This window comes from Aethina tumida, chromosome 5, assembly GCF_024364675.1.
Source record: "Aethina tumida isolate Nest 87 chromosome 5, icAetTumi1.1, whole genome shotgun sequence".
Classification (NCBI taxonomy): domain Eukaryota; kingdom Metazoa; phylum Arthropoda; class Insecta; order Coleoptera; family Nitidulidae; genus Aethina; species Aethina tumida.
In genome coordinates, this window is record NC_065439.1 from 13,934,038 (window position 1) to 13,958,576 (window position 24,539).

A 24,539-nucleotide genomic window follows, 5' to 3' on the forward strand; every position below is an offset into this window, starting at 1 on the left:
CTTTTGAAGTATACATTATTATTGACGTCAAGCTATACTCAGATGTCAAATACCTATTCAATTTTTGTACGAGCAGTTCGGTGTTTCCTGAAATTTACAAAATTGTAGTGTGAGCCGTAGACGTGAGTACAATTATTTAATATTTCCTTAGAAAACTCCGCCAAAAAACGTCAGGCGCATTCGCCAATATGTCAAGTCAGATTATCGGTCGTTTTATGTCGAATTTCCCCCGATGGCGCAATTGACAAAGGTTTCGGGGCCGGCGAAATCTGCATCGCCAGTGGAAACGGTCCCGAAACGATTATTCCCCCATTTCAACTGTCCTGACAGAAAAAACTTTCCCAATGTTATTAGTCTCAATTATTTTATGTAAAAAATTGACTCGGTAGAGGAATGACTAGTTGAAAATGGGGAAGTATTAGCATGCCTTTTTGATGCTTAGTAAATTTTGGATATATTGAACCAAGCAATTAATTATTTTCCTTTTAGAAAATTAACATTTTGATTGACGTACGTCAAAGAATTTACTGAAAGTATTAAAAGTAAGTTCATATATAAGTTGAAAATTTATTTAGGGAATGTCTAATTGAAGTGTTTCGATATAAAATTTCTTCCAAATGAAGTTTGAAACGATTGTTCCTTTCTGATAAAATAACTAAGTAGAGAAATGATGAATTGGGAATGGGACAATATGACATTTCCTTTTGATTCTCAGTAAATTCTTGATACACTCCTTCTACATTTTAATTTGACGTACGTCAAAGAATTTATTAAAAGGGTTAAAAGTAGGGTTATATTTTTAACCTTATTTTTATTTTTCCCTTTTGTTTGAACATGGCCTTATGATTCTCAATAAATTCTTAATCATTTTCCTTTTAGAAGCTTTTTAATTTGTCTTAGAATTTATTAAACGTGTTGAAAGTAAGGTTATATTTTTAACCTTATTTTTATTTTTTTCTTTTTGTTTCGGTTTAAATTTCCCTCCAAATAAAATATAAAACGATTTTTTTTTCTTTTTAGTTGTCTAGAATAATACTCAATGTTATTATTTTCAACTATTTTATGTAAAATAAATTCATTTAGTTAAGACGAGTTGACAATAGGACAATATTGCCTTGCTCCTTTAATGTTAATTAATTAAGATTAACTTTTTATCTTGGCATATATCAATAAATTCAAAGTATTATAAATTATAAAATAAATTAAAAAATTATATTTAATAAAGATTTTCAAATTAGTTATCAAATTAATTTAGTACAAAATTAATAACAAATTGGGAATGGGACAATATGAACATGCCATTTTGTTTCTTGATCATTTTTCTTTTAAAAACTTTTTAATTTGACGTACGTCTAAGAATTTATTAAGGGTGTTAAAAATAAGACTGATCAGAGTTACTTCTAGAAAATTGTGAAACCCCATTTGTTGCTTTATCTTAAGATCCTTCAAAATGCAGTTTTCCAAAAGGATAATGGTCAAACTCATACTGTGAGAGATACTTTGAACTGTTCCCAATATTCTAATGTAAATTTGTTGCCTTGGCCAAGGGGATTTCCAGACTCATCACCGATTGAACACGTATGGGAAATTTTATATAAAAGACTTTAAAAAATTCATTGAGTACAAAATTAATAACTAATAACTAAAAATTAATAACTAGAGAAATGACGAATTGGGAATGGGACAATATGAACATGCACTTTTGATTCTTGACCATTTTTCTTTTAGAAACTTTTTAATTTGACGTACGTCTAAGAATTTATTATTATATATTTATCTTAAGATCCTTCAAAATGCAGTTTTCCAAAAGGATAATGGTCAAACTCATACTGTGAGAGATACTTTGAACTGTTTCCAATATTCTAATGTTGCCTTGGCCAAGGGGATCTCAAGATTCATCACCGATGGGAAATTTTAGACAAAAGACTTTAAAATTCATTAAGTACAAAATTAATAATTAGAGAAATGGTGAATTGGGAATGAGACAATATGAACATGCCCTTTTGATTCTTGATCATTTTTCTTTTAGAAACTTTTTAATTTGACGTACGTCTAAGAATTTATTAAAGGTGTTAAAAATAAGACTGCTCAGAGTTACTTCCAGAAAATTGTGAAACCCCATTTGTTACTTTATCTTAAGATACTTCAAATTTAGTTTTCCAAAAAGATAATGGTCAAACTCATACTGTGAGAGATACTTTGAATTGTTTCCAATATTTTAATGTAAATTTGTTGCCTTGGCCAACGGCATCTCCAGACTCATCACCGATTTAACACGTCTGGGAAATTTTAGACAAAAGACATTGAAATTCATTAAGTACAAAACTAATAACTAGAGAAATGCCGAATTGGGAAATGGGATAATATGAATATGCCCTTTTGATTCTTGAGCATTTTTCTTTTAGAAACTTTTTAATTTGACGTACGTCTAAGAATTTATTAAAGGTGTTAAAAATAAGACTGCTCAGAGTTACCTCTAGAATATTGGGAAACCTCATTTGTTGCTTTACTTTAAGATCCTTCAAAATGCAGTTTTCCAAAAGGATAATGTCAAACTCATACTGAGGAAGATACTTCAAGCTGTTTCCAATATTATAATGTAAATTTTTTGCCTTGACCAACAGGATCTTCAGACTCATCACCGATTGAACACGAAATGGAAAATTTTAGACAAAAGACTTCAAAATTCAGCATTCCCTTCTGAAACTTTGGTGGATCAGCAACAGATAAATGTGGCATAGAAAGGGCTATCTCGAGGTGATATTGATCACTTCATTAAATCAATAGCAATAGTTTAAAAAAAGTGATACAGATATTCAATATTTTTGTTTGAACTTTTAATTACCACTCAATTACCCTAATCTGTAGACCAAAAATCAATTAATGAATCCTAATCATTGGATCTACGAGCTCTTTTGTCCACAACACCGAGTAATTTGACCATTACAATGTTTTTTCTCCTTTTTCTTTCCACTAGAACGGTTTAATCAAATGTAAAACCAAAGCTAAACAAACTGAACTGAATGTTTGTAGAGTTACAGTATTAGTTTCATGTGTTTTTTGTTGATAAAACAACATAATGTCGCAGTCATTCGATTCCATTCGGTTTTCAATTGCGTAGCAAAGTTTCGGCACTCGAAAACTCGCTGCAATGTACATCAACCCGGAGCCAGGAGGATCGCGACCGAAAGCGCAAACAACCCAAAACACAAAGGGCGCACACACACACACACACAAAACTGTCCCGTTGTCCGCCCGATTAGACAGTTCCTAACCGAATTTTCGGGTCCATTAAAAAGTTTCGCGCCGACACAAAAAGCGAAGTGCGCCGCGCGAAAAAATAAACCGGAAAAGTTTCCGTGAATCGGACCCGCGGATTGATTGGATCGACTTGTCGAATTTAATGACGGTGGGGAGCAATTCGAGATTGTGGCTGTTTCACAAGTGTGGTCGGGACGTTCGGATGAGTTCAGCAACTTGTTCGATACGTGACTGATGTTATGTTTTACAATATTGTATGGATTGTAAATTTTGGAAAATTGGGTTACGCCGTTATTAAATAATGCTACACGACCGTATTTCATTTGGAGGGGAATTTAAGCCGGAACAATTTGATTATGCGTTTCGCAAATAAATTTTTTGAAGTGTACACGAAAGTGTTTATTAAATTTAACCTTATTTATATTGATTTTAATTAAAATATTTGATGTACGTAAAAACTTAATAATTAGCTGTTAGGGTTAAGATGAGCACATTTAAAATTTATTGGGCGTGAAAGTGACGTGATCTTTCCTACTGAATAAATTAATTTAATATAAAATAATTGAGAAAAATTATACTGGGACAGTTTTTCTTTAAAGAGACAAATGAAAATACTAAATATACCTCCCATATTTCATTCAAAGGGAAATTTAAACCGAAACAAACTGATTATACCTTTTCTAAATAGGCATTTGAAATTGTATATGAAAGCGTTAATTAAATATAATCATAATTATAATACCTTCAATAAATTCTTTGATGTATTTCAAAACAAAAATTAATCTCTCAAAAAGAAAATAATTCATTGATAGATTTAAAAGAAGCATATTGAGAATTTACTAAACATCAAATGATGTTTATTAGGGTGGGCCAAAAAAATCGGCTAACTGACACTGAGAAATTGCTTCTTAGGCACTTTTAAAAAATGCTCTTCGAAGATGAGCTCTTTATTTTAATAGCAAGGTTCTCATCTCAGTTTTCCATTTTTTCTTCAGTTCCATATAGCAAAATCTCGTCATTACTTGATCGTACAGAAAATTTATATTTATATTTCTTGTAGGAAATTGAACTCTCTACAAAAAAGATATCTTACAATTTTTTTATATCTCTTACCGTTTAGAAGATATCGGAGGTCAAAGTTTAAAGAATTTAATAAAAATTTCTTTTTTACTTCTAAATTGTATAACTCGTAGATAAGTAAATATTATAAAATACCGATTATACAGTAGGAAAAGCGTTTGACCCGTCTGAATTTAGAGAAAGACATCATGCATGACAGGGACATCTGTCAGTCCCATGGTGGGAGACATAGTGTCTCTATTGCACAAGATGTCTCTTTCGGGATTTAGATGGATCAAACTCTTTTTGTACTGTATATACTCAGTGACAAAGAAATTGTAACACTAAGATGTTGGTATTCAAATTTAACATTATAATTATATTTTTTCTCATGTTACTTTGGTCCAGAGCGTAGATTCTGGAGTGTTCTCTTTTGTTGCCAATTTTTTTACCTCATCCAATATTTGATTTTTTATTTTATGAACATCATTTTAATTTTCTTTAAATATTAAAACAAAAAGATTTCAAAATGGCTGTAATAATCAAAATTAATCAAGATTATCTTTTTCTTCTAAGTTGTGTAAAGTATATAAAAAGCTTAATAGTTTTAGAAAATATTTAAAATATTGAAAATAGGGCAGAAAAAAAAAGAGAAACTCCCAAAATCTTCGCTACCAAATCATTATGGTTGGGGATAATTCATTATGTATTTTGGAAGTAAAGTTTTTTATTTAAGAATATTAATAGAAAAGAAAAAAGTAAATATATTAAAACTCAGCTGTTAATTATTTGGTTATAGTTACCACATATCTTCAGTTCCATATGGCAAAATCCATATCTAATCATTCCTTAATGGTATTGAAAATTTATATTTACATTTCTTATAGGAAACTGAACGCTCTACAATTTTTTTGTAACTCTTACCGTTTAGAAGATATCGGAGTTCAACGATTAAAGAATTTAAAAAAAATCTTTTTTACTTCTAAATTTTATAATTCGTAGATAAGTAAATTTTATAAAATGTCCAATATATATGCTCAATGAAAAAGAAATTGTAACACTAAGAAGGGGCTATTCAAATTTAACATATAAATATATATAAAATATTTTTCTCTTGAAGAAAATACAGTTTATCAAATTTAAATTTAAAAAATTGTTTTTTTCTCATGTTACTTTGATCCAGAGCGTAGATTCTGAAGTGTTCTCTTTTTGTTACCAAAATTTTTAACTCATCCAATATTTACTAGCTTTTTATATTATTTACACAATTTAGAAAATTTCGATTATATATTATAGCTGTTGTTGAGATATTTCAGATTTCATTTTTGAAGAAAGTTATACTGATTTCCATATAATAGAAAATCAAATAGTTATGATATGATAAAATAACCGAATAAGTTGATATTTTGGTAACTCTGGGCAAATGTCATGCAAGTGTACTACTGTAAGATAATATATAGAAAAATATGATAGGTACTTTCCTAATTATTTGAGTGGTGAAATACTTCTTCAATTTCTAAAGATACGAGTTTCAGGAATATACCACTAGAGAGAGGATATATGATATATCGATATACGAAATTTTCTAAATCAATGGTTTGGTCGTCCTATAAATTGACCTCCAAAGTCACCAGACCTGAATCCATCTGTCAGTCAATAACGTAGAGCAATTACGTCAATGCATTTTATGAAATTAACGAAGGTTGGGTCGAATAGTACTTTTATTTCACAAATGAATAAATTTATTTATTAAAGCATACCCACTTGATTTTTTATTTTATGAACACCATTTTAATTTTCTTTAAAGATTGAAACAAAAAGATCTCAAAATGGTTGTAATAATCAAAATTAATCAAGGTTATCTTTTTCTTCTAAGTTGTGTAAAGAATATAAAAAACTTAATAGTTTTAGAGAATATTTAATGGTCTACAAAATAGGGCAAAAAAAAGAGAAACCCCCAAAATCTTCGCTACTAGATCATTATGGTTGGGGATAAATATAACTTAGAAACTGTGTGAGTTACGAAAAAATTAATATTCTTCTTCTATTAGAAGTGAACTAATTTAGGGGAGAATTTAAATTAACAGTTAGATTATACATTATACATATCGAGTATTTACTGAGCATCAAAGGAACTAGTTGATATTGTCTCATTCTCAACTCGTCGTTACTCTCCTATATGAATTTATTTTAAATACAATAATTATTATTATATTAAGTGTTTTCCTATCAGAAGAAAACTGAACTGAATTGTTTCATATTTCATTTAGAAGAGAATTGAATCTATGTGACATTTAATTTCGTTTATTAATTTATATAATCACTAGCTTACCCGGCAAACGTTGTTTTGCCATAAAATAACTTTCAAGTAATTTCTAGTGTAGACAAAAAATAGCTTACTTATTGTAAGTATGTATGTATGTTAGAATGTGTATATTGTATGTATGTAAGAATGTGGTATACGCGTGAAATAAGCATGGAGCGCTGTGAACGATGAGGGAATGTAAAAATAACAAAAGGCAAACATTATTTTTAAGTTATTATAATTTATTCCTTAAAATTATATATCATTAATTAAACAATTACGACAGTAACACTAACAAACAATATCAATCTCTTAATGCTATAGCGTGAACAATATTTTTTGTTAGTCCATCTTTAGTTAACACAAACAAACTGGATGGTTTACCCACTCGAGAGCATGCCACGTATAATTGTCGTAGAAGGGTGAAAATTTAGGATTGTATGTATTTTTGTATGTTGTATCATAAAAAAATAGAAACTAAAAATTTTGTCTAAAAAATAAAAAAAAAAATTAGGGGTGAACTACCCCTAACATTTAGGGGGATGAAAAATAGATGTTGGCCGATTCTCAGACCTACTCAATACGCTCACAAAATTTCATGAGAATCGGTCAAGCCGTTTCGGAGGAGTATGGGAACGAAAACTGTGACACGAGAATTTTATATAAAAGATTTTTATGTAAAATAAATATAAATTTAATTTAATAAGTAATTATATTAATTTTTCATTTCTTAAGAAATCCTACACACCCAATGCTTTAGAATTGTCACACACAAAGTTCTAAAAAATCAACATTTAAATTAAAGTTTTAAATCAACAGATTATGTTTTTCTCAATTACATTTTCAGTCAAATTGACTTATGCTCAAAATCCTAAGGATGAATTCTTTATTTTAATGGATTTTCTTACATAAACTTGGACCAGTTATTACCAAACTTTAAAAAGTCCACAAAGTTTTAGTTTAGCCTCATACATGCTAATTCATATAATATTGTCAGCACTTAAAAGCGCTATCTTACCAAAAACGACAGGAGTTTTAAAACTAGTTTCAATAAAAGTGAATATTTAATTATTAAATCAGAATTTGTGGGCTAAAAATAAAAATTTTCGGTGAAAACGTCGCGTCGTATTGATCGTACTCCCCGGGTCGCACATGTATAAATAAATCATAAACCGATCTGATAAATCCGTACAAAACAAAACGGGTTCCTGTCGCCGCAACATATCGGTACATGTCCACAATTTTAATTTCCCCCCTGTACGATAATTGTTTCCGTCGCACTTATCCCCCCGGAGCTCCTTGAACGACTGTCAGCGACAAAACCCGGGGACCCGCATTGTTTGTGCCGATTTACATTGTCCGCGACGCCGAACTAATTCCGAAACGTTGTGCAGGATGAACGGCGAAGGCGAACCACCCGACATTCCCATCGAGTACGAACCGGTGGACGAGGGTTGGAGTGCCTGCGACGAGTACTACGACGCTGAGCAAGATGATGCCTATTACGACGACTATTACTACGAGGACGGAGACGTAATCGAATATCAAAGGTGAATGTCGCTTTTTCCTCCCACGTTCGACGAGTGGTAATTGAGATGTTTTGCAGGCCTTTTCCTGATGTTCGGGACGACTACCGTGCCCCAGTGGCGCACCCCTATGCAAATATGACGTAAGTAACTTGCACTTTGGTAAATATTGAAAGTGTTTATAAAATGGGTTTTCGAAACTCAAAATTTAACAGGTCACGTCCAATAATGAAAGAAATCTACATAAAAGTAAATACACTTCCTCAAATTTATATTTCAAAAATTGTTTTACCATACTCGGTATATATTATCCTAAAATACACACGTAGAATTCAATGTAATAAACTTTTTTATACGACTGAATAAAAAATAAAATTTTTGATATTCTCTGGAGAATATAAACGGAAAAAAGTTACTCTATATCGATTACCACCATCGTTTTTGACATATTTCAGTCTTAATGTTTGAATAAAGTTAAGATGATTTCAAAACAACACATATTTCTATTTCCCAAAACAATTAGAAAGAATCATTAAATATAATTTTTGTCAATAATCCTACTGAATTCGGACATATTGCCAGTCATATCAAAAGTGTTGCAGAAATGTCTAAATCAACAATTAAGATATCATCTAAACAAATTCTAAAATTCAACTCTAATGAAGATCAATGATATTGTAACTAGTCAAGAGACAACCAGATGTCAGTTCCTCTGCTGTTAACCAATGGTATACCACAAGTGCCTTTTGGTAGACCTCTTCTTTTCTCTATTTATACTCAAACTAACTCAGTAATTGTTCAGTGCATATACAATCTGATCCATTTGAATTAAAAATGATATTTTTTATGAATTTATATATTATTTTTAGTTGAGTAATCCAATATATTTGAAAAATAAGTTTTCTGTGTTATTTTTGACTGTTTATTTTATAGACTTCTTGATTAAAGAAATTCATAAAAAGAATATTATTTTTAATTTATCCACAGAATTATGAATATGCATATTTCTTATGAAATTGCGTATATACCCATTTGAGGGAACGCTTAATCCAGTGGTGTAGTTAGATTTTCTATAAATAACTAGATAATTCCAATATTCTTGAAAAATCAGTTAATTATAATATGCATATTTTTTATTAAATTGAATGTATATCCATTTCAGGAGATGCTTAATCCAGTGGTGTAGTTAGATTCTCTATAATTAGCTAGAATATTCCAATATTCTTGAAAAATGAGTTAATTGATGGTATTTTTGACAGTTTATTTTATTGATTACTTAATTAAAGAAACTCATAAAAAGAATATTATTTTTAATTTATCCACAAATTATGAATATGCATATTTTTTATGAAATTGAGTAAATACCTATTTCAGGGGATGCTTAATCCAGTGGTGTGGTTAGATTATCTATAAATAAATAGATTATTCCAATATTCTTGAAAAATAAGTTAATTAATGATATTAATAATGTTTATTAAATTGAGTATATATCCATTTCAGGAGATGCTTAATCCAGTGGTGTGGCTAGATTTTCTATAATTAACTAGAGTATTTCAATATTCTGGCAAAATAAGTTAATTGATGCTAATTTTGACAATTTATTTTATTGACTACTTAATTAAAGAAACTCATAAAAAGAATATTATTTTTAATTTATATACACAATTATGAATATACATATTTTTTATGAAATTTAGTATATACCCATTTAAGGGGATGTTTAATCCAGTGGTGTAGTTACTTTTTGTATACATAGAGTTTTCCAATAGTTTTGAAAAAATAAGTTAATTTGTGCTATTTTTGGAAGTTTATTTTATATAATACTTGATTAAAGAAATTCATAAAAAGAATATTATTTTTAATTTATCCACAGAATTATAAAAAAGCAAATTTTTATGAAATTGAGTATATACCCATTTTAAGGAGATGCTTAATCCAGTAGTATAGTTAAATTTTCTATGAAAAATTTGTGAGTATGATTTCTTCAATTTTCTTGTCTAAAAAACTACCTTGTAGGTTTTGATTTTGGACTAAAAAAATATGAAATTCTTCTTTTCTCCATTTATACTCAAACTAATTCAGTAATTGTTTAATGCATATGCAATGTGGCCCATTTGAATTAAAAATGATATTATTTTTAATGAATTTATATATTATTTTTAGTAGAGTATTCCAATATTCTTGAAAAATAAGTTAATTTATGCTATTTTTGACAGTTTATTTTATAGACTACTTGATTGAAGAAATTCATAAAAAGAATATTATTTTTAATTTATCTACAGAATTATTAATACACATATTTTATATTAAATTGAGTATATACCCATTTCAGGGGATACTTAATCCAGTGATGTAGTTAGATTTTCTATAAATAACTAGAGTGTTCTAATATTCTTAAAAAATAAGTTAATTTGTGCTATTTTTGACAGTTTATTTTATCCTAAATAGAGAGATAAAGATAATCTTATGTAACTCACTATCCCCTTGTCCTTTAATCAACACTCATATCAAATTTAGATATAAAAAAATGGAATTGGAAAATTTGTACATATAGATTTTCTTCATTATTGGACGTGTACCACTTGTTTTTGAAATTTTGACCACCTACTTCATTGTAGCAGACCAAGAACAAGCCCAGACGCCGAGCTTGTCCAGTACGAAACAGATCTGGCGGTTAACCCTTTGTCGAAGTCGCAGCACAACATCAGCCAGGCGTACGGTTTTCGTAGGTAAAATTTATTGATTGGTAATCGATTGATATGTGCAGATATCGACTCGGATGCGATCACGACAACGTGGCGCTCTTTGATTCCAGAACAGGCAACTATTACAGAATGGTGACGGAGAACTATTGCGGTCCGGAGCTGAGGATTGCCAGACCGGTGCTCGACGACGCCAAGTCCGGAGGGAGGCGCTGCCCAACCACCGTCAAAATTCCCAAGTACGTTTCTGGTTTTGCATTTTACCGTTTGTATATAACGTATTGATATCGCCCCTGCAACATTTCAAAGTCAAAGGAAAACTGAGAGAACGGGAGTGCGGGACTGGGGCTGCACGAGCATCTCACAAAACCCACACCGCGGTTCCACCAACCGTGTAACATTGACACAGACTGTAAAGGTTGTTATCTGTTCTGGGACGTTGATGCTCATGGTTTCCTGCACCGGATATTCACGTGCCCTTTCAATTAACCACGACCGTCAAATCTTCAACTTTTGTAAATTACCATCAGATCTGGGACCGTTTCGTTGCTTGAACTTAATTAATTAAAATATAATTCAATCTAGAGAGTTTCGTTTCGTCAATCAATTGTTGATTGAAGGACCACTCCAAATTATTTCATCCGTCTCAAGCCGAAACTCCATTTATCCCACCGTTATGGTTGTGAAAAGAATGTACAAAAACCGAATACAAAAAGGGGATTGGGGCAGATGAACGACACCCGGGTCGACATAAATTCAACACTTGTCGCTCGTTAAGGTGACAAAACACGTTGTGTGGGCCGATCGATTCATTCGTGGATTAGGGTCATCCCGTTTGCGAAATTAAACGGACGCGGAAAAAGACGTCACCGGACTGCACCTCCCCGCCTTAATTAATTAATGGGGATTGATGTCCGGCTGGACGTTTTACTTCCGATCGGTTGTAAAGATGTCGGAGCCACTTTTTGTTGTTTATTTTAATGGAGGGGTTTCTCTGACCAGTTTGGCAGGAAATCGGATTAGAATTGGAGGGGGACGACGTTTAGTATTCAGGGAGGCGAACAGACGAGTCATTTATCGAATTATCAAGACGATTTGCTGTGTTTTTCTTCTGGTTTTGTGCTGAATGGTGTTTAAAAATTAATTGCCAATCCTTGGGCGACTCATTCCGGTGTTGTGTGTGTGAAATGTAAATTTTACAAAATATATTCCGAATCAATATCCGACGGGATCTATATCAAAAATTTAATTTTATATTTACATACGTTACACCCAGCTACATTATACACTTTTAATAAAAATACCAACCGACCGTCCCCTGTGTGTCACACTTCAAAAAAGCCCGTGTACTAATCAATATTCCCCAAAAAAAACACATTTTAACAGCTTGCAAGAAAGAAAAAATTGCCCGACATAAAAGTCGGCCGGAATGAATTGAGAAAGACGAGGGACGGAATCCTTGCGCATCGAATTCAATCACGATAATACCGTCTACGGTCACTTAAATACAAACTGGATTCGGCGAATTTAATTTCGGGGCCGTGCACCCCGGAGACTCCGGGCCGCGGAAAAAACGATCGGCATTGCGAAAAACAGTCCAATATGAATATCGAACACCCGCGGGCTTTCCGCCCAGGCCCGGAACTCTTTAATATCCAGCCGCTTTATTCTTGGTCCCTTCATCTGTAACACTTCAACTCTTGATTGAATTATTGGACGTTGAGGATAACAAAAATTAGTTTTTTATCCCGAAATTTATTTATAGGTTTTACAAAAGGGCCAGCGGCTCAGGACTGTATAAACGACCCTCATCATCTTGCACCCCAGCGATTTCCCAGCAACAGGATCACGTCGTGATTGAAAGACCCCGTTCGGCTGTGAGCAGAGCTAGGACTCCGGAGACGCAGGTGCGTCACAAGGAAGAAGTTGTGCAAGAAGAACACCACATAATGGATTCTGGAGGAGACGTTACCACAGAAGAATACTTATCGCACTTGGACAAAGTCCTTGCTAAGTACGAAGCTGAATCACGCAAAGGTCCCTTCTGCGTCTACGAAAACAGTCCATTGGCAAAACTTGCCAAAACCCTTAAACCAAGAGTAAGACTTTATTTTAATACACGTTTCCCTTAAATAAAACCTTTATTAAATCCAGATTCCGAGTTCTATTCAGCAACGCATGGAAAGACAGAAGGCCAAGGAAAAGATGAAGGTGCTTGAAAACTACGAAATCCATACAATTCCCAAGACTCAGTTAAATGCAACTGGTGGAGAAATTAAAATGACCCCTGATTCATTGGAAGAACTGTTGGAGAAACTTAGACATATGAAGCCTAACAATCGAGCCTCCAACGACAGCAAAACTCCCAATGAAACCAAACCCAATCAAGAACCTGCCTTTCAGAAACAGTACCCACATACCGTTACACAAAAACCCCCCAACTCATTGAAAAAATGCTATAACTACCAAGACATTTCAGACAAACTACAAAAATCCTCATCATACCACATTTCAACTATACCACTAGGACCCCAATCCACTGAAGAAATGGAATTACCAAAAACCAACGAAGAATCACCACTACTGCAGGAAGAAGCCTTACCCCAAACGAAACAAGATAGCTTCACTCAATACATGGAAGAAAATTACGAATTGGACGTGAAGGCCTCGCAAACAAGCAATGCTAGTTGCAAAAACATAACGACTCAAACTTTGGACGATAATAGCGCTTTGGAGCTGCACAGATCCAAAAGTTACATTGTTAATTTGATCGACAGAGCCCTGAGCAAGGAACTGGGAACTGTTCCGTCATCTCGATGGAATGAAAAACAAGTAATTGTGTAGACGTATTATTATGTGCAAGATTTTACCTTTATTTTTTGTACAGATTGAAAATTTCAACACAAAGAAGGCGATAAAACTGATAAACAGACATAAGCAACAGCCAATTCCACAGGAAATCGAAAAAGATGACTGCACTGATCTAGCACCGATTTTACTCGATTCGATAATATCGAATGAGTCAGTACCAACTGAAAGTAGTCAACTGCCGAGTACTAGCGAAACCACAAGTAAAACTTGTTCTTGCCGTGGTATGGTGACTTTCGTTGTTGTTTATGTTTTTTAATTGTTGTATTTCAGATCAACCTGAATATGTAAAGCAGTTAAGGCAGTTGCGTTGGAGCCATCTGAAGCACATTCAGAAGGAAGTGAAACAATTGGAGGAGTTGGAAAGGTTCCTGGATTCTTGTGGGGATCTGTAAACTTAAGTGGTTTTTGTTGATACTGTATTGTCATTGTGTAAAATAAGAGCACCTTTTTAATTTATTTAATTTATTGTATGTAGAAACCTAAAAAATTAACAACAATTTAAAATTAACAGACCTATATACAATGGAATAAATAATTTACTAAAATAATTTAGATTAATTTCCTTTATAATTTAAAGGTATGTATTTTGATTCTGGCTCGATGAAAACTGGTAAATCAATATAAATGGCTTTTGTTTTTTTTGTTGTGGTTGTGGCTTTTTCAGTCGTTTTTTCCACATTTTTAATTACATGCACTTCATCTCTCGCTTTTCTGCTGGTTACTTCTCCACTAATCAAAGCTTGAGCTTTTGGTTCCGGCTTCACTTCCACCTTCTCTTCCTTCTTGACAATCTTTTTTGTCGTGGTGACTTTTGCCGTTGTGGTGGATGTTGTCGTGGTAGTAGTGGTACTAGTAGTCCTCGTTGTGGTACTACTAGAGGGTTCCATAGAAATCGGAATGATCTTTTCCTTCGGTATGGGAGGAACAATGATTGTCATATCAGTTTTTCTCTTTATCTTTTGTATGTGAGTATAAGGAGTTGTTGCGTCCTTATCAAGTTCATCATTTTCCAATTTCATTCCTGGAGGAAGATTTAATTTAATCTTCTGTTTCACCAAAGGCGTAGTGGGTTCGTCATACAACAAAGGCACATACTTCTGTTCCTTCGGATTAATAATCTCTGTTATGAACTTAGGAGTATAAGTACTAACCAAAGGTAAAATTGTGTCTCGTGCGTACTTTTCAGCTTGTTCAAACATTCTAGCTAACCTCTGAGGCAGGAATTGAACGGTGGAGACAAAAGCTTCAAGAGGATTGCCTTCAGTGGTTATGTCAAAGCCTGCAAATACTTTGGTCTCATCTTCCCGTTTCCTTTTGTTATCCATGAGTCTTGGCACTGATGGTATCCATTCGTCTGAGTCTCTGTCGTAGAAGTTGTAGTTCAGTTCTTTGCTTTGCTTAGTGATTTTCGTTAGGAAATCATTTTTGACAACCGGATCGAGTTTGAAGCCGGCGAAGGTTTTAGAAGTGGTAGGTCCTAATATCGGTTCGGTGATTTCAGGTTTTTCTTTGTCTGGATTGTGGGATCGTGCATTTTTGGTTGATTGAGGTTTCAGTATTGGTTCCACAATTTCCCTGATTTCTTCATTATCTGTCTCCTTAGCAGTTTTTACTATACGAGTGTTAAAGGCACGACTCGATTCAGTTTCCAATTCTTCTATGTTGTTTTCTTTGTCGCTTCTCCATGGTAAGTTCAACAAACCTAAAGCGTCTTGAACAGATAAGCTAGGCTTTCGTCTTTCTTTGTTGAAGTTGTCTTCCAAACCGATTTTAACTACTGGCGTGGGTTTAAAGTCGCCTTCTTTTGGCACGCTCGAATTTTTACTTAAATCCTGCATTCTATCTTCCGCCTCTTTGGGCTCCTCCGAATCAAGTGGCAGGTTACACTCCCCAGGATACAGTGGAAGTGTCACAGGTACTCCAGAGTCCAGGACTAGATTTTTCTTGCAAACCGAAGACATTTTTCCAAAACTGTCCATTAGTGTAACTTTATCCATTTTCCATTGAGTTAAACCTGACGAAAGCCAACCTCGATAAGCTGTATACAATATTTGTACTCTCGTAGGTTGGGAGAGAATCGGATGTGGTACCAACATCCGAGAAATTGATTCTCCAAGTCTCATTTCTTCATCTTCTTTTCTGTAATTGATTGGATATTAAATTGTTAATTATTCATAGAGAATTATTTACCTTGTCATCATAAAAGTTTCGTTTAGGAGAGTGTCTCCAATTAGAGTTATCTGGATTTTACCGTAGCTTTTAATTAGGATTGGACTTGGTGACGATTCAATTTTAACGTGATATTGATGAGCTACAATAATTACATAAATAGCCAAAATCGAATTAGGTTTTTTTGAATTATTGCTTACCACAGAATGGTTCTTCATCTCTTGTCAACAGGAAGAGTTGTCCCCGGCCCTTTGAACGGTCAGCATAGTAGCCCATGTTGCCACATTTCCTTTCTTCCGTGCATGGAAAACATTTCCCAGCCAAAAACTCATCATAAGAATCGCATGGGAAAGCTGGAAAGTGACAACGTGGAGATATGGAATCTATGAAGAACTTGTATGCCCTCCTGTGATTACACAAAGATCTTCCTTCAACCGTTGATGCTAAAAATCATCAAATTATAATAATGAAAGGTGCAAATTGTTTGTTACTAACACCAAATAATGTCGCTGACAGCTCCAACAAAAAGATGGCTGCAGCCACTCTGTTCTCTACCTCCGTTAGGATAGAAATCTACGTGTCCCATGGGTTGAGACGTCCCAAGTCCCCCCAGGATGATTTTCTCTCCATTACTGTGGATTACGTCAACGAATGCAGCATCGCTTTGGTCCAACCTGGCTCTTGGATCCTGAGATTCGAACAATGGTCCGGCTGGGTCCAAACCTAACAAAAATGTATAGTTGTATAAACTTGATGTTACGTGTTTGAGTGTGTACCTGTGATTCTGCTGACATTTCCCAATTCGGCACCCGCAAATCCTGCAATGTGTGCCCCAAGACTAAACCCGATCAGATGGAGATTTCTGAGTGAAAGTCCGTTGTTTTCCACCAATCCTTTGATGAGCAAAGCCAGCTGTTTGCCTACTAATCGAGTATTGGCAGCCGCTTTTACATAGTTGGGTAGAAGTGCGCCTTTTTCCCAATCGACGCATATCACGTTCACTTCCTCCTGCAACAACGGATTTAAATCATGTCAGTGTAGAAACGCAGGCTTTCACGGACTGCAAAAATAAATTTGGTCCTTTCTCCGCCACGGATAAAAAGTTATCCCCATAAAAGGTAAACTTTCTTCACCTTCACGGATATTTATAACGTACCACGCCGAGAAAAGCACTTCTCATCTCGTAAATCCAAATGTATCCGCAATCGCTTCCGAAACCGTGGATCAGAACTTTGGTGGGAAGGCTGGCGTTCAATCCCTGCTTGGCCCACTCGAACGCCTCCTTCATGTTCTCGTAGAAGACCTCGGCAGGTGGCGAGCCGCTTCTCCGTCTGCTCTTTCCGGGATAAAGCAGGAACTTGGTGCTGATCTCGTCGGGCCTGCTTGGCAACATGTCCAGATAACCGAACGGTCCGGACGCCTCGAAACAGCCGAGTTCCTCGTAACAGACTCGAGTATCATCCTCTTGACGCTTCGGCCTGGAATTAGAGTAATTTAACGAGTTTCCAATAATCCATCAGTTTTATCTCGTCTGAGATCCGCCGTCGGGACGTAATGAATTGGAAATTTATAAACGAGTCTAGTCGGACTGTGTATAAGGATTTGCGATAATGGACCGGGGAGGACATCAAGATACGTCTCAATTTTGTCTCCGCTTCAATCTAACTTGCATTAAGTCCTTCGTCTCAATTACCTGAACGATCGTGTGGAAAACTTGAAAGCTCCTCGATTACGTTGCAACAAGCGAATTAATAAAAACGTTTTTGCATCGACGTACTCCCACGAACCACGTAAATTAAAACGGTCCCGTTGCCGAGCATTAATATTTATGCTTTATTACGAAAACAATCATTTTCGCCGGCGATGCACTCGCACTGAATAATTCACAACGCATCGCTTAATATGTGAGCGACGGATCACGCGGAGACGTGTGCATTTTTACGAGCGAATTAACACGCTACGGCCCCCTTACCAAAATTACACCGGGTGGGTGCCGTTGTATTACCTGTTGTTGATTTTCTTCAGATCCTGCCTGCGTTGCCAATCGTTCATGGATGTGACGACCGCCCTGTAGATTTCAGCGTCGTTGAGCTCGTCGTATAGTTCGGGGGACGGGGCTTGCACCCTGGGACTCGAATCCGCTGAAAGACATGTTCTTAAATCAGTTCGGTTCGCAGCCTTCCGGGAATCACTCTCGGAGATTTCGCAGGGAGGATGTTTTGCATACAAGGCTAAGTCCTCCTTTAAGGATTGTCTTATATCACATTATTATACTAATGGCTTGCTTTGTCTGTGTCACGGGAATTAGATTATGTTGTTGTGTTCTTCATTAAATTAAAAAAAAAATGTAATTTGTTATTCTATTAACTGTGTAACATTGGTCTATAAGAAAGTACCTGTAGTAATATTAAAATAGAGCTCTTTTTTAAGACTGGGAATCTTATATAATAAAGATATTTCTTATTTAAATATATTTATGTTTTTTAAATTATAGAATTCTGAATAATAATATTAGGAGCAGAAAAAAGCAATTTACATTTTTGGATCACGATTTATTTGAATAAATTTTAATATTTGTATTAAACTGTATAAAAACTTATGTTCAAAAGTTTTCACTTGAAATTGGTTTCCTTCAAGTATACCATAATTAATTATATAGGTAGTAATAAGACTCCAAATAAGAGGGAGGAAGTAATTTGAATTAGGGATCATTCAGGTTGAAATCGCAGATAGACCCAGTGTGGCACAAAGTGATAATTCTCACTCTGTGAACTCGATTTTATCAAACTGGCTCTCCCTCATAAAGATCAAGGAGTGGTACAGCAAAGAAAGCAACCGCAAATGAAAACCGAACTTTTAACAAATGAAAGAGGAATTGGACTGTACAATCATGGTCATCGAGTTCCCATCTAGTTTAGACCATACAATCTGTTAAATTTTAGGTATGTCTAAATTTGATCAAAATAAAAATTGCTGATTCAGCTGTAAGTTTATTACTTTTAGGTGTTAGCAAAATCTAAAAGATACAATAATAAATAGTCAATATATATTTTTTTTATATCATTAACTTTTGAACATGATTTTATTATCTGAAAACTTTCATACTATTTTTTAAAAATGGCAATTAACAACATCAAGGTTATCCAATATAATCTGTACCAATGAAGAAATTGAGCAATAAATCGTGCAAAATCCTACTGCATCATGTTGAGAAATGATCTAGTCATTAAATTGCGATGAATGAACCATTAGAAGGGCGACTCATGCAATTAATTTCAATAAAAATGTGAAAAATTGATTTCACAAAAATTAAGTGGAGATAAAAAAATTATGCATTTGACAATTGCCAATTATATGTTATCTTTGCTTGCAAAACAAATTAGCCTTTAATTGACAGTATTCTTCCACAATATTGGAGCTGGTAAACCTAGTGGAACAGTACCTGAACAAGTTAAATCAAGATAGTGGAATTTTACATATTGACCAAAGAACCAAGTTCATGACAAGCTTCTTGAATCAATAGAAAAGACATTCTGCTTCTTTATGGCAATACAAGACCACATGTCGTATCAGAGGCTGTACCACTGAAGAAATTGAGAAATGATCTAGTCTTTAAACTGCGATGAATCAATCATTAGAAGAAGGATTCATGCAATTAATTTCAATAAAAATATGACAAATTGATTCCATAAAAATTAAGTGCAGATAAGAAAATTATAAGTATTTAACAATTGCCAATTATATCATTGATTGCAAAGCCAATTAGCCTTTTATTGATCATATTCTTCCATACAATGAGAAATAAGTTGATTACAATTCTCGCTGATCGAAGCAAAGAATTGAAGCTGGTAAACCTGATGGAGTTCCTAAACAAGCTTACTCAAATTGGATCTTCTTGATTCAATAAAAAGGACATTCTGCTCTTTATGACAATACAAGACTACATGTCGTATCAGAGACTGTACCAGTGAAGATATTGAGCAATATCTCGTACAAAATCCTAGTGCATCATGTTGGGAAATGATCTAGTCATTAGACTGCGACAAATCAACCATTAAAAGAAGGATTCATGCAATTAATTTCAATAAAAATATGACAAATTGATGCCACAAAATATTAGTGGAGATGGAGAAATTGGGTGTTTGACAATTTTGTCTTTGCTTACAAAGCCAATTAGCCTTTTATTGACTGTATTCTTCCACACGATGAAAAATGAGTTGACTACAACAATTCTCGCTGATCTAAGCAAAGGATTAAAGCTGGTAAACCTAGTGGAACAATACCTAAACAGGTTAACCCAAGAAAGATTTTGATAGTTGCATGTTGAACTGGGCAAGGAATTTGACACCACAAAACCAGGTTCATAACAAGCTTACACAAAGTCGAGCTTTTTTAATCAATTGAAAAGACATCCTGCTTCTTTATGACGATACAAGACCACATGTCGTATCAAAGACTCAAAAGAAATTTCAAAAAGATAAATGTGAGGAACCACTGAATCCATTATAAAGCCAAGATAATTCTCCATATGGCTATTATTTATTTTTGTCATTGTATAGTTAAGTTAAATCACGGTTTGATTTTAAAGGGGAGATTAAAACTGAAGCTTATATTTTTTTCATTTCCAAGAACAAAAACAAACTTGGTTAAAATAGTGATTACTTTGTTGAAAGTTCAACGTTAAAAACTTAAATTACTTTTTCCTGTGCATATATGTAAATTCAACTACCTCAATAAATAAATTAATTTCATCTAAAAAATAAAATGAATATACGAATATTTGTTATACAGGATTAAATTTCAGAAATGAATCGTTGTTATGAAATTGATTTACTGAGAACGATTGGATCTTTACGTATTCTAGAGCCAAATTATTCAAACGTAGTGTTTATTTTCTGAATAATGTGGCAGTTTTGAAATGTGCTATTTTGAGTTGAAAATTTCAATTAAATTTGCTTCATTCAAACACTTTCAGATTTTCTCTCGATCTCGTTAACATTCCCAGTGTAAAACATCATATTACCGAGGTGTTTTAATGTATTGAATATTAAAAACCAATTCCAGGTAAAAAAAAATGGTGGAATTTTTTGGGCACATTTATCAATTTTCATTATTCATTTTTTTTTTCGTTGAACTTTAAACCCCCGCATTATTTTTATCGTTTTTATTATATTTGCGTGTTCGAAAAATATGATTTTAAACGGATTAAAGTCGTATAATGTGTTTGTTTTAAAAAATGGGGTGCAACAAAAATCAGTTTCGATTTACTGCGGTTGCGGATTTTCGGATCGCGTGGCGGAAACGCATTGTGAGAGATATTGTTTATTATTTACGTGACAAAACATTGTCGCAGCACAAAATGTCATTGCAATCGGATTTATATATCGCGCGAATATGTTTGCGGTACGCCGATACTAAAACCGGAAGCGGTGAATGCGATGTTCCACTCAATAAAAATTCTGACAGTTGTTCGAAAAGAAAGTTGTTGGCTTTAGCGTGTAGCCGTTAGATTTGATACTTTCGATGCTTAAGAAAAAAAGACGTCTGAGATTCTAATTAGTTTGGGTTCGTATTTAGTGAAATTTTGTTGGTTCAACCAATTAACCGGTCGAGTGTGAATGAAAAATCACTAATAGAGGCGGCTACGTTCGATTACGTAAAGTTTGTTTGTTGACGTAAGAGACTCTTCAGGGAATACCTTTAATAATATGGATATTTATGTGTATGCATTACAATTCGATAAGCGACTTTCTACATTTCGATACAGTTATTTTTAGAAGTCGTTCATTACATCACAAATTTTATTTGTTAATCAACTGTTTCTAATTGTAAGATGATTCGCAACGTTTCCAAAGACTGTTTTGCACATGCCTACTTATACAATTTCTCCAATAAAATGTTAAGATTTTACACCTAAATTATAAAATTACAACTATAATTAAAAATATTAATATTAATAAAGAAACCCAAGAGTAACGTTCATGAACAGACGATGATTTCTAATAAGGTTATAAAAATTACAACAAATTCCCAAAGGTGTACTAACACTTGTAACAAAAATTGAGACTACATCATTAGTTCATAACCTTAAGATTAAAATTTTCCACCTCAGTCACTTTTAGTCTTATTTATATTGCAAAGGGAGGTCAATAAACGTAATTGGAATCCAATAGAGAGGAGTGATGTCACTTTAAGCTTAAACGATTAATCTGACTGAACTAGACTAAAGTACAGTAAAAAATTAACTACTCAATTTTTTTTAAAATTTGGTCACATGAAAATATATGTTCAATTATTGTAGTGTCGTGTAAGAGATTTTTAAATTTAGTAAAGTTAAAATACATGCTCACTCTCAAAGAACATAATCCAACTTATGGATTGTACAATCCACCAAACAGTATTTGTAGACATTTTGTAAATTTAATAATGTTAAACTATAATAAACATAATCTAATCTATTTTAAAATATAGTAAGAAGCTTTTATTAAGATTTTTTAATCAAGTTTAAAATACATACTCTACATACTACATTTTTATAAATATACTAACTTTAAAATTGGAGCATGGATTTCAGGAGAGTAAAAACCTAAACAGCTTTTTTAGACATTTTTTAAATATATTATTATATTTAAAAAAATTTATAATATTAATATATTATATTATATTATTTTTTAAATATATTATTATGTTATATATATATATATATATATATATATATATATATATATATATATATATATATATATATATATATATATTATGCCCTAACTAAACCTAATCCCATCTAACCTAAACTATTTTAACGTTTATATTTTTTTATATTTAATGACCCGAAATATATTGTCATTCCAAGCCATGAATTTTATAATACTAAACCTAACCCAAACTTAATATATTTTAGAGACCTGTAAGAATTTCGATAACCTAAGCTAACTTAACCTAACTCAACTTAATTTTAGAGTCCACCAAACAGACTTTTTAAACATTTTTTGAGATGTTAAATTATATAATCAGTTCAAGCTAAGGTGTTATTTATGATAGTAAAAATTTAATCGAAACCAATTCAACCTAACCTAAACTATTTTGAAGTCTAATAAAAAGCTTTTTTAAAGATTTTTTTAGACAGGCTTCAAATACATACTTAGTCTAAGCCATGCATTTTACGAGTAAACCGTAACATAACTTAATTAAACGAAACCCATACTAACCTAAAGTATTTTAGAATTTTCTGGAAAGCATTTTTAGAAATTTTTATATGTGCAGTATCTTCAAAATTCGTTCTCAGATCAAGCCATAGATTTTAGGAGAGTAAAAACCTAACCTAACTCATCTTAATCTAGTCTATTTTGTAGTCTAATAAACAGCTTTTTTAGACATTTATAAATTTAATATTATTAAACTATATCGTCAGTCCATGTTATGGTGTCATGATGGTAAAAACTGAATCTAACCTAATCTTTAGAGTTTAGTAAAAATTTATTTTAGAGATTTTCTATTTTCAATGATCTTCAAATAAAATAGATAAAACCTTTTATAGAATTTTTTTAAGTTAATAATATTAAAATACACCTGACCTAATTGAACCTAATCCAATCTAATCTAAACTATTTTATATTTTAGAATTTAGTAAAAAGTTAGTTTAGTTAGTTAACCCAACCTAACTAAACCTAACTTAAACCTAATATATTTTAGAGTTCAGTAATAAGTTCTTTTAGAGATCTAACCTAAGCTGTCCTTACTTAACTTAATTTAATCTACTCAAACAGTATTTTTATACATTTTATATCATCAATAATGTTAAACTATATTCTTAGTTCAAGCTAAGGTGTTATGATAGAAAAATTTAATTTAAATCAATTAAACCTAACCTATTTATTTTGAAATCTAGTAAAAAGCTTTTTTAAAGATTTTTTAACCACACTTAAAATACATACATATTTTAAGCCAAGAATTTTACGAGTAAAACCTAACATAAATTAATCAAACCTAACCTATTCTAACCTGAAGAATTTTAGAATTTTCTGGAAAACTTTTTTAGATTTTTATAAGTTTAGTAATTTTAAAACTCGTCCTTAGAACAAACCATGGATTTTAGGAGAGTAAAAACCTAACCTAACTCAACTTAACCTAGACTATTTTATAGTCTAATAAATAGCTTTTTTAGACATTTTGTCACTTTGATTATTTAATCTATTTTTAAGTTGAAATTAATACCTAATTTCATCAAACCTAAGTAAACCACACACCAAACCTAAAAGTTAGAATCTACTAAAAAGCTTATTTACAATTTTTATTTTGTGGTGTAGATACTTAGTTCAAGCCATATAACTCATTTTAAAGATAAAAGTCTTTTTTAGCTATTTTTAAATTTAATAACGCCAATATATGCTTCCTCCAAACCATGAATTTTATAATAGTTAAAACCTATCTCAACCTAACCTAATTTAAATTATTTAGTAGTACAGTCGTATAAAAAGGTTTATGGAGTTTTTTTAGATTAAATAACCTTGAAACACATTTAATAATATTTCCCAATAAAAAGTATTATTATAATTAATGACTTTAAAATAAATTCTCAATACAAGTTATGAAGTTTGAAAGAGTAAAAACCTAACCTAACTTAACCACACCAAACCTTATCAAAAC

At 32.7% G+C, this 24,539-nt stretch overlaps 2 protein-coding genes across 4 annotated transcripts in view; one reads left to right on the plus strand and one right to left on the minus strand.

Moving 5' to 3' along the window:
- On the plus strand, window positions 1-14,180 carry LOC109603150 (uncharacterized). Of its 3 annotated transcripts, none has more exons than XM_049967623.1 (9): window positions 1-122; window positions 8,020-8,175; window positions 8,232-8,294; window positions 10,770-10,880; window positions 10,967-11,092; window positions 12,619-12,952; window positions 13,008-13,685; window positions 13,741-13,945; window positions 13,995-14,180. In XM_049967623.1, exons 2-9 carry the CDS (start codon window positions 8,021-8,023, stop codon window positions 14,114-14,116), a joined length of 1,794 nt encoding a protein of 597 aa, XP_049823580.1. In that variant the 5' UTR covers window positions 1-122; window position 8,020; the 3' UTR covers window positions 14,117-14,180. The 3 variants fall into 3 exon arrangements, with proteins under 3 accessions (XP_049823580.1, XP_049823578.1, XP_049823579.1); XM_049967621.1 differs by having other exon boundaries at window positions 10,770-10,865; window positions 10,919-11,092; XM_049967622.1 differs by having other exon boundaries at window positions 10,773-10,865; window positions 10,919-11,092.
- Window positions 14,170-24,539, minus strand: part of LOC109603153 (uncharacterized) — a 21,223-nt gene continuing 10,853 nt past the window's right edge. The window contains exons 3-9 of the mRNA XM_020019614.2: window positions 17,899-18,034; window positions 17,050-17,371; window positions 16,670-16,901; window positions 16,389-16,616; window positions 16,094-16,336; window positions 15,915-16,035; window positions 14,170-15,863 (exon numbers count right to left, since the gene is read on the minus strand). Coding sequence (XP_019875173.2) covers window positions 14,279-15,863; window positions 15,915-16,035; window positions 16,094-16,336; window positions 16,389-16,616; window positions 16,670-16,901; window positions 17,050-17,371; window positions 17,899-18,034 — 2,867 coding nt within the window. The 3' untranslated portion in view covers window positions 14,170-14,278. The remainder of the gene's footprint in view (window positions 15,864-15,914; window positions 16,036-16,093; window positions 16,337-16,388; window positions 16,617-16,669; window positions 16,902-17,049; window positions 17,372-17,898; window positions 18,035-24,539) is intronic.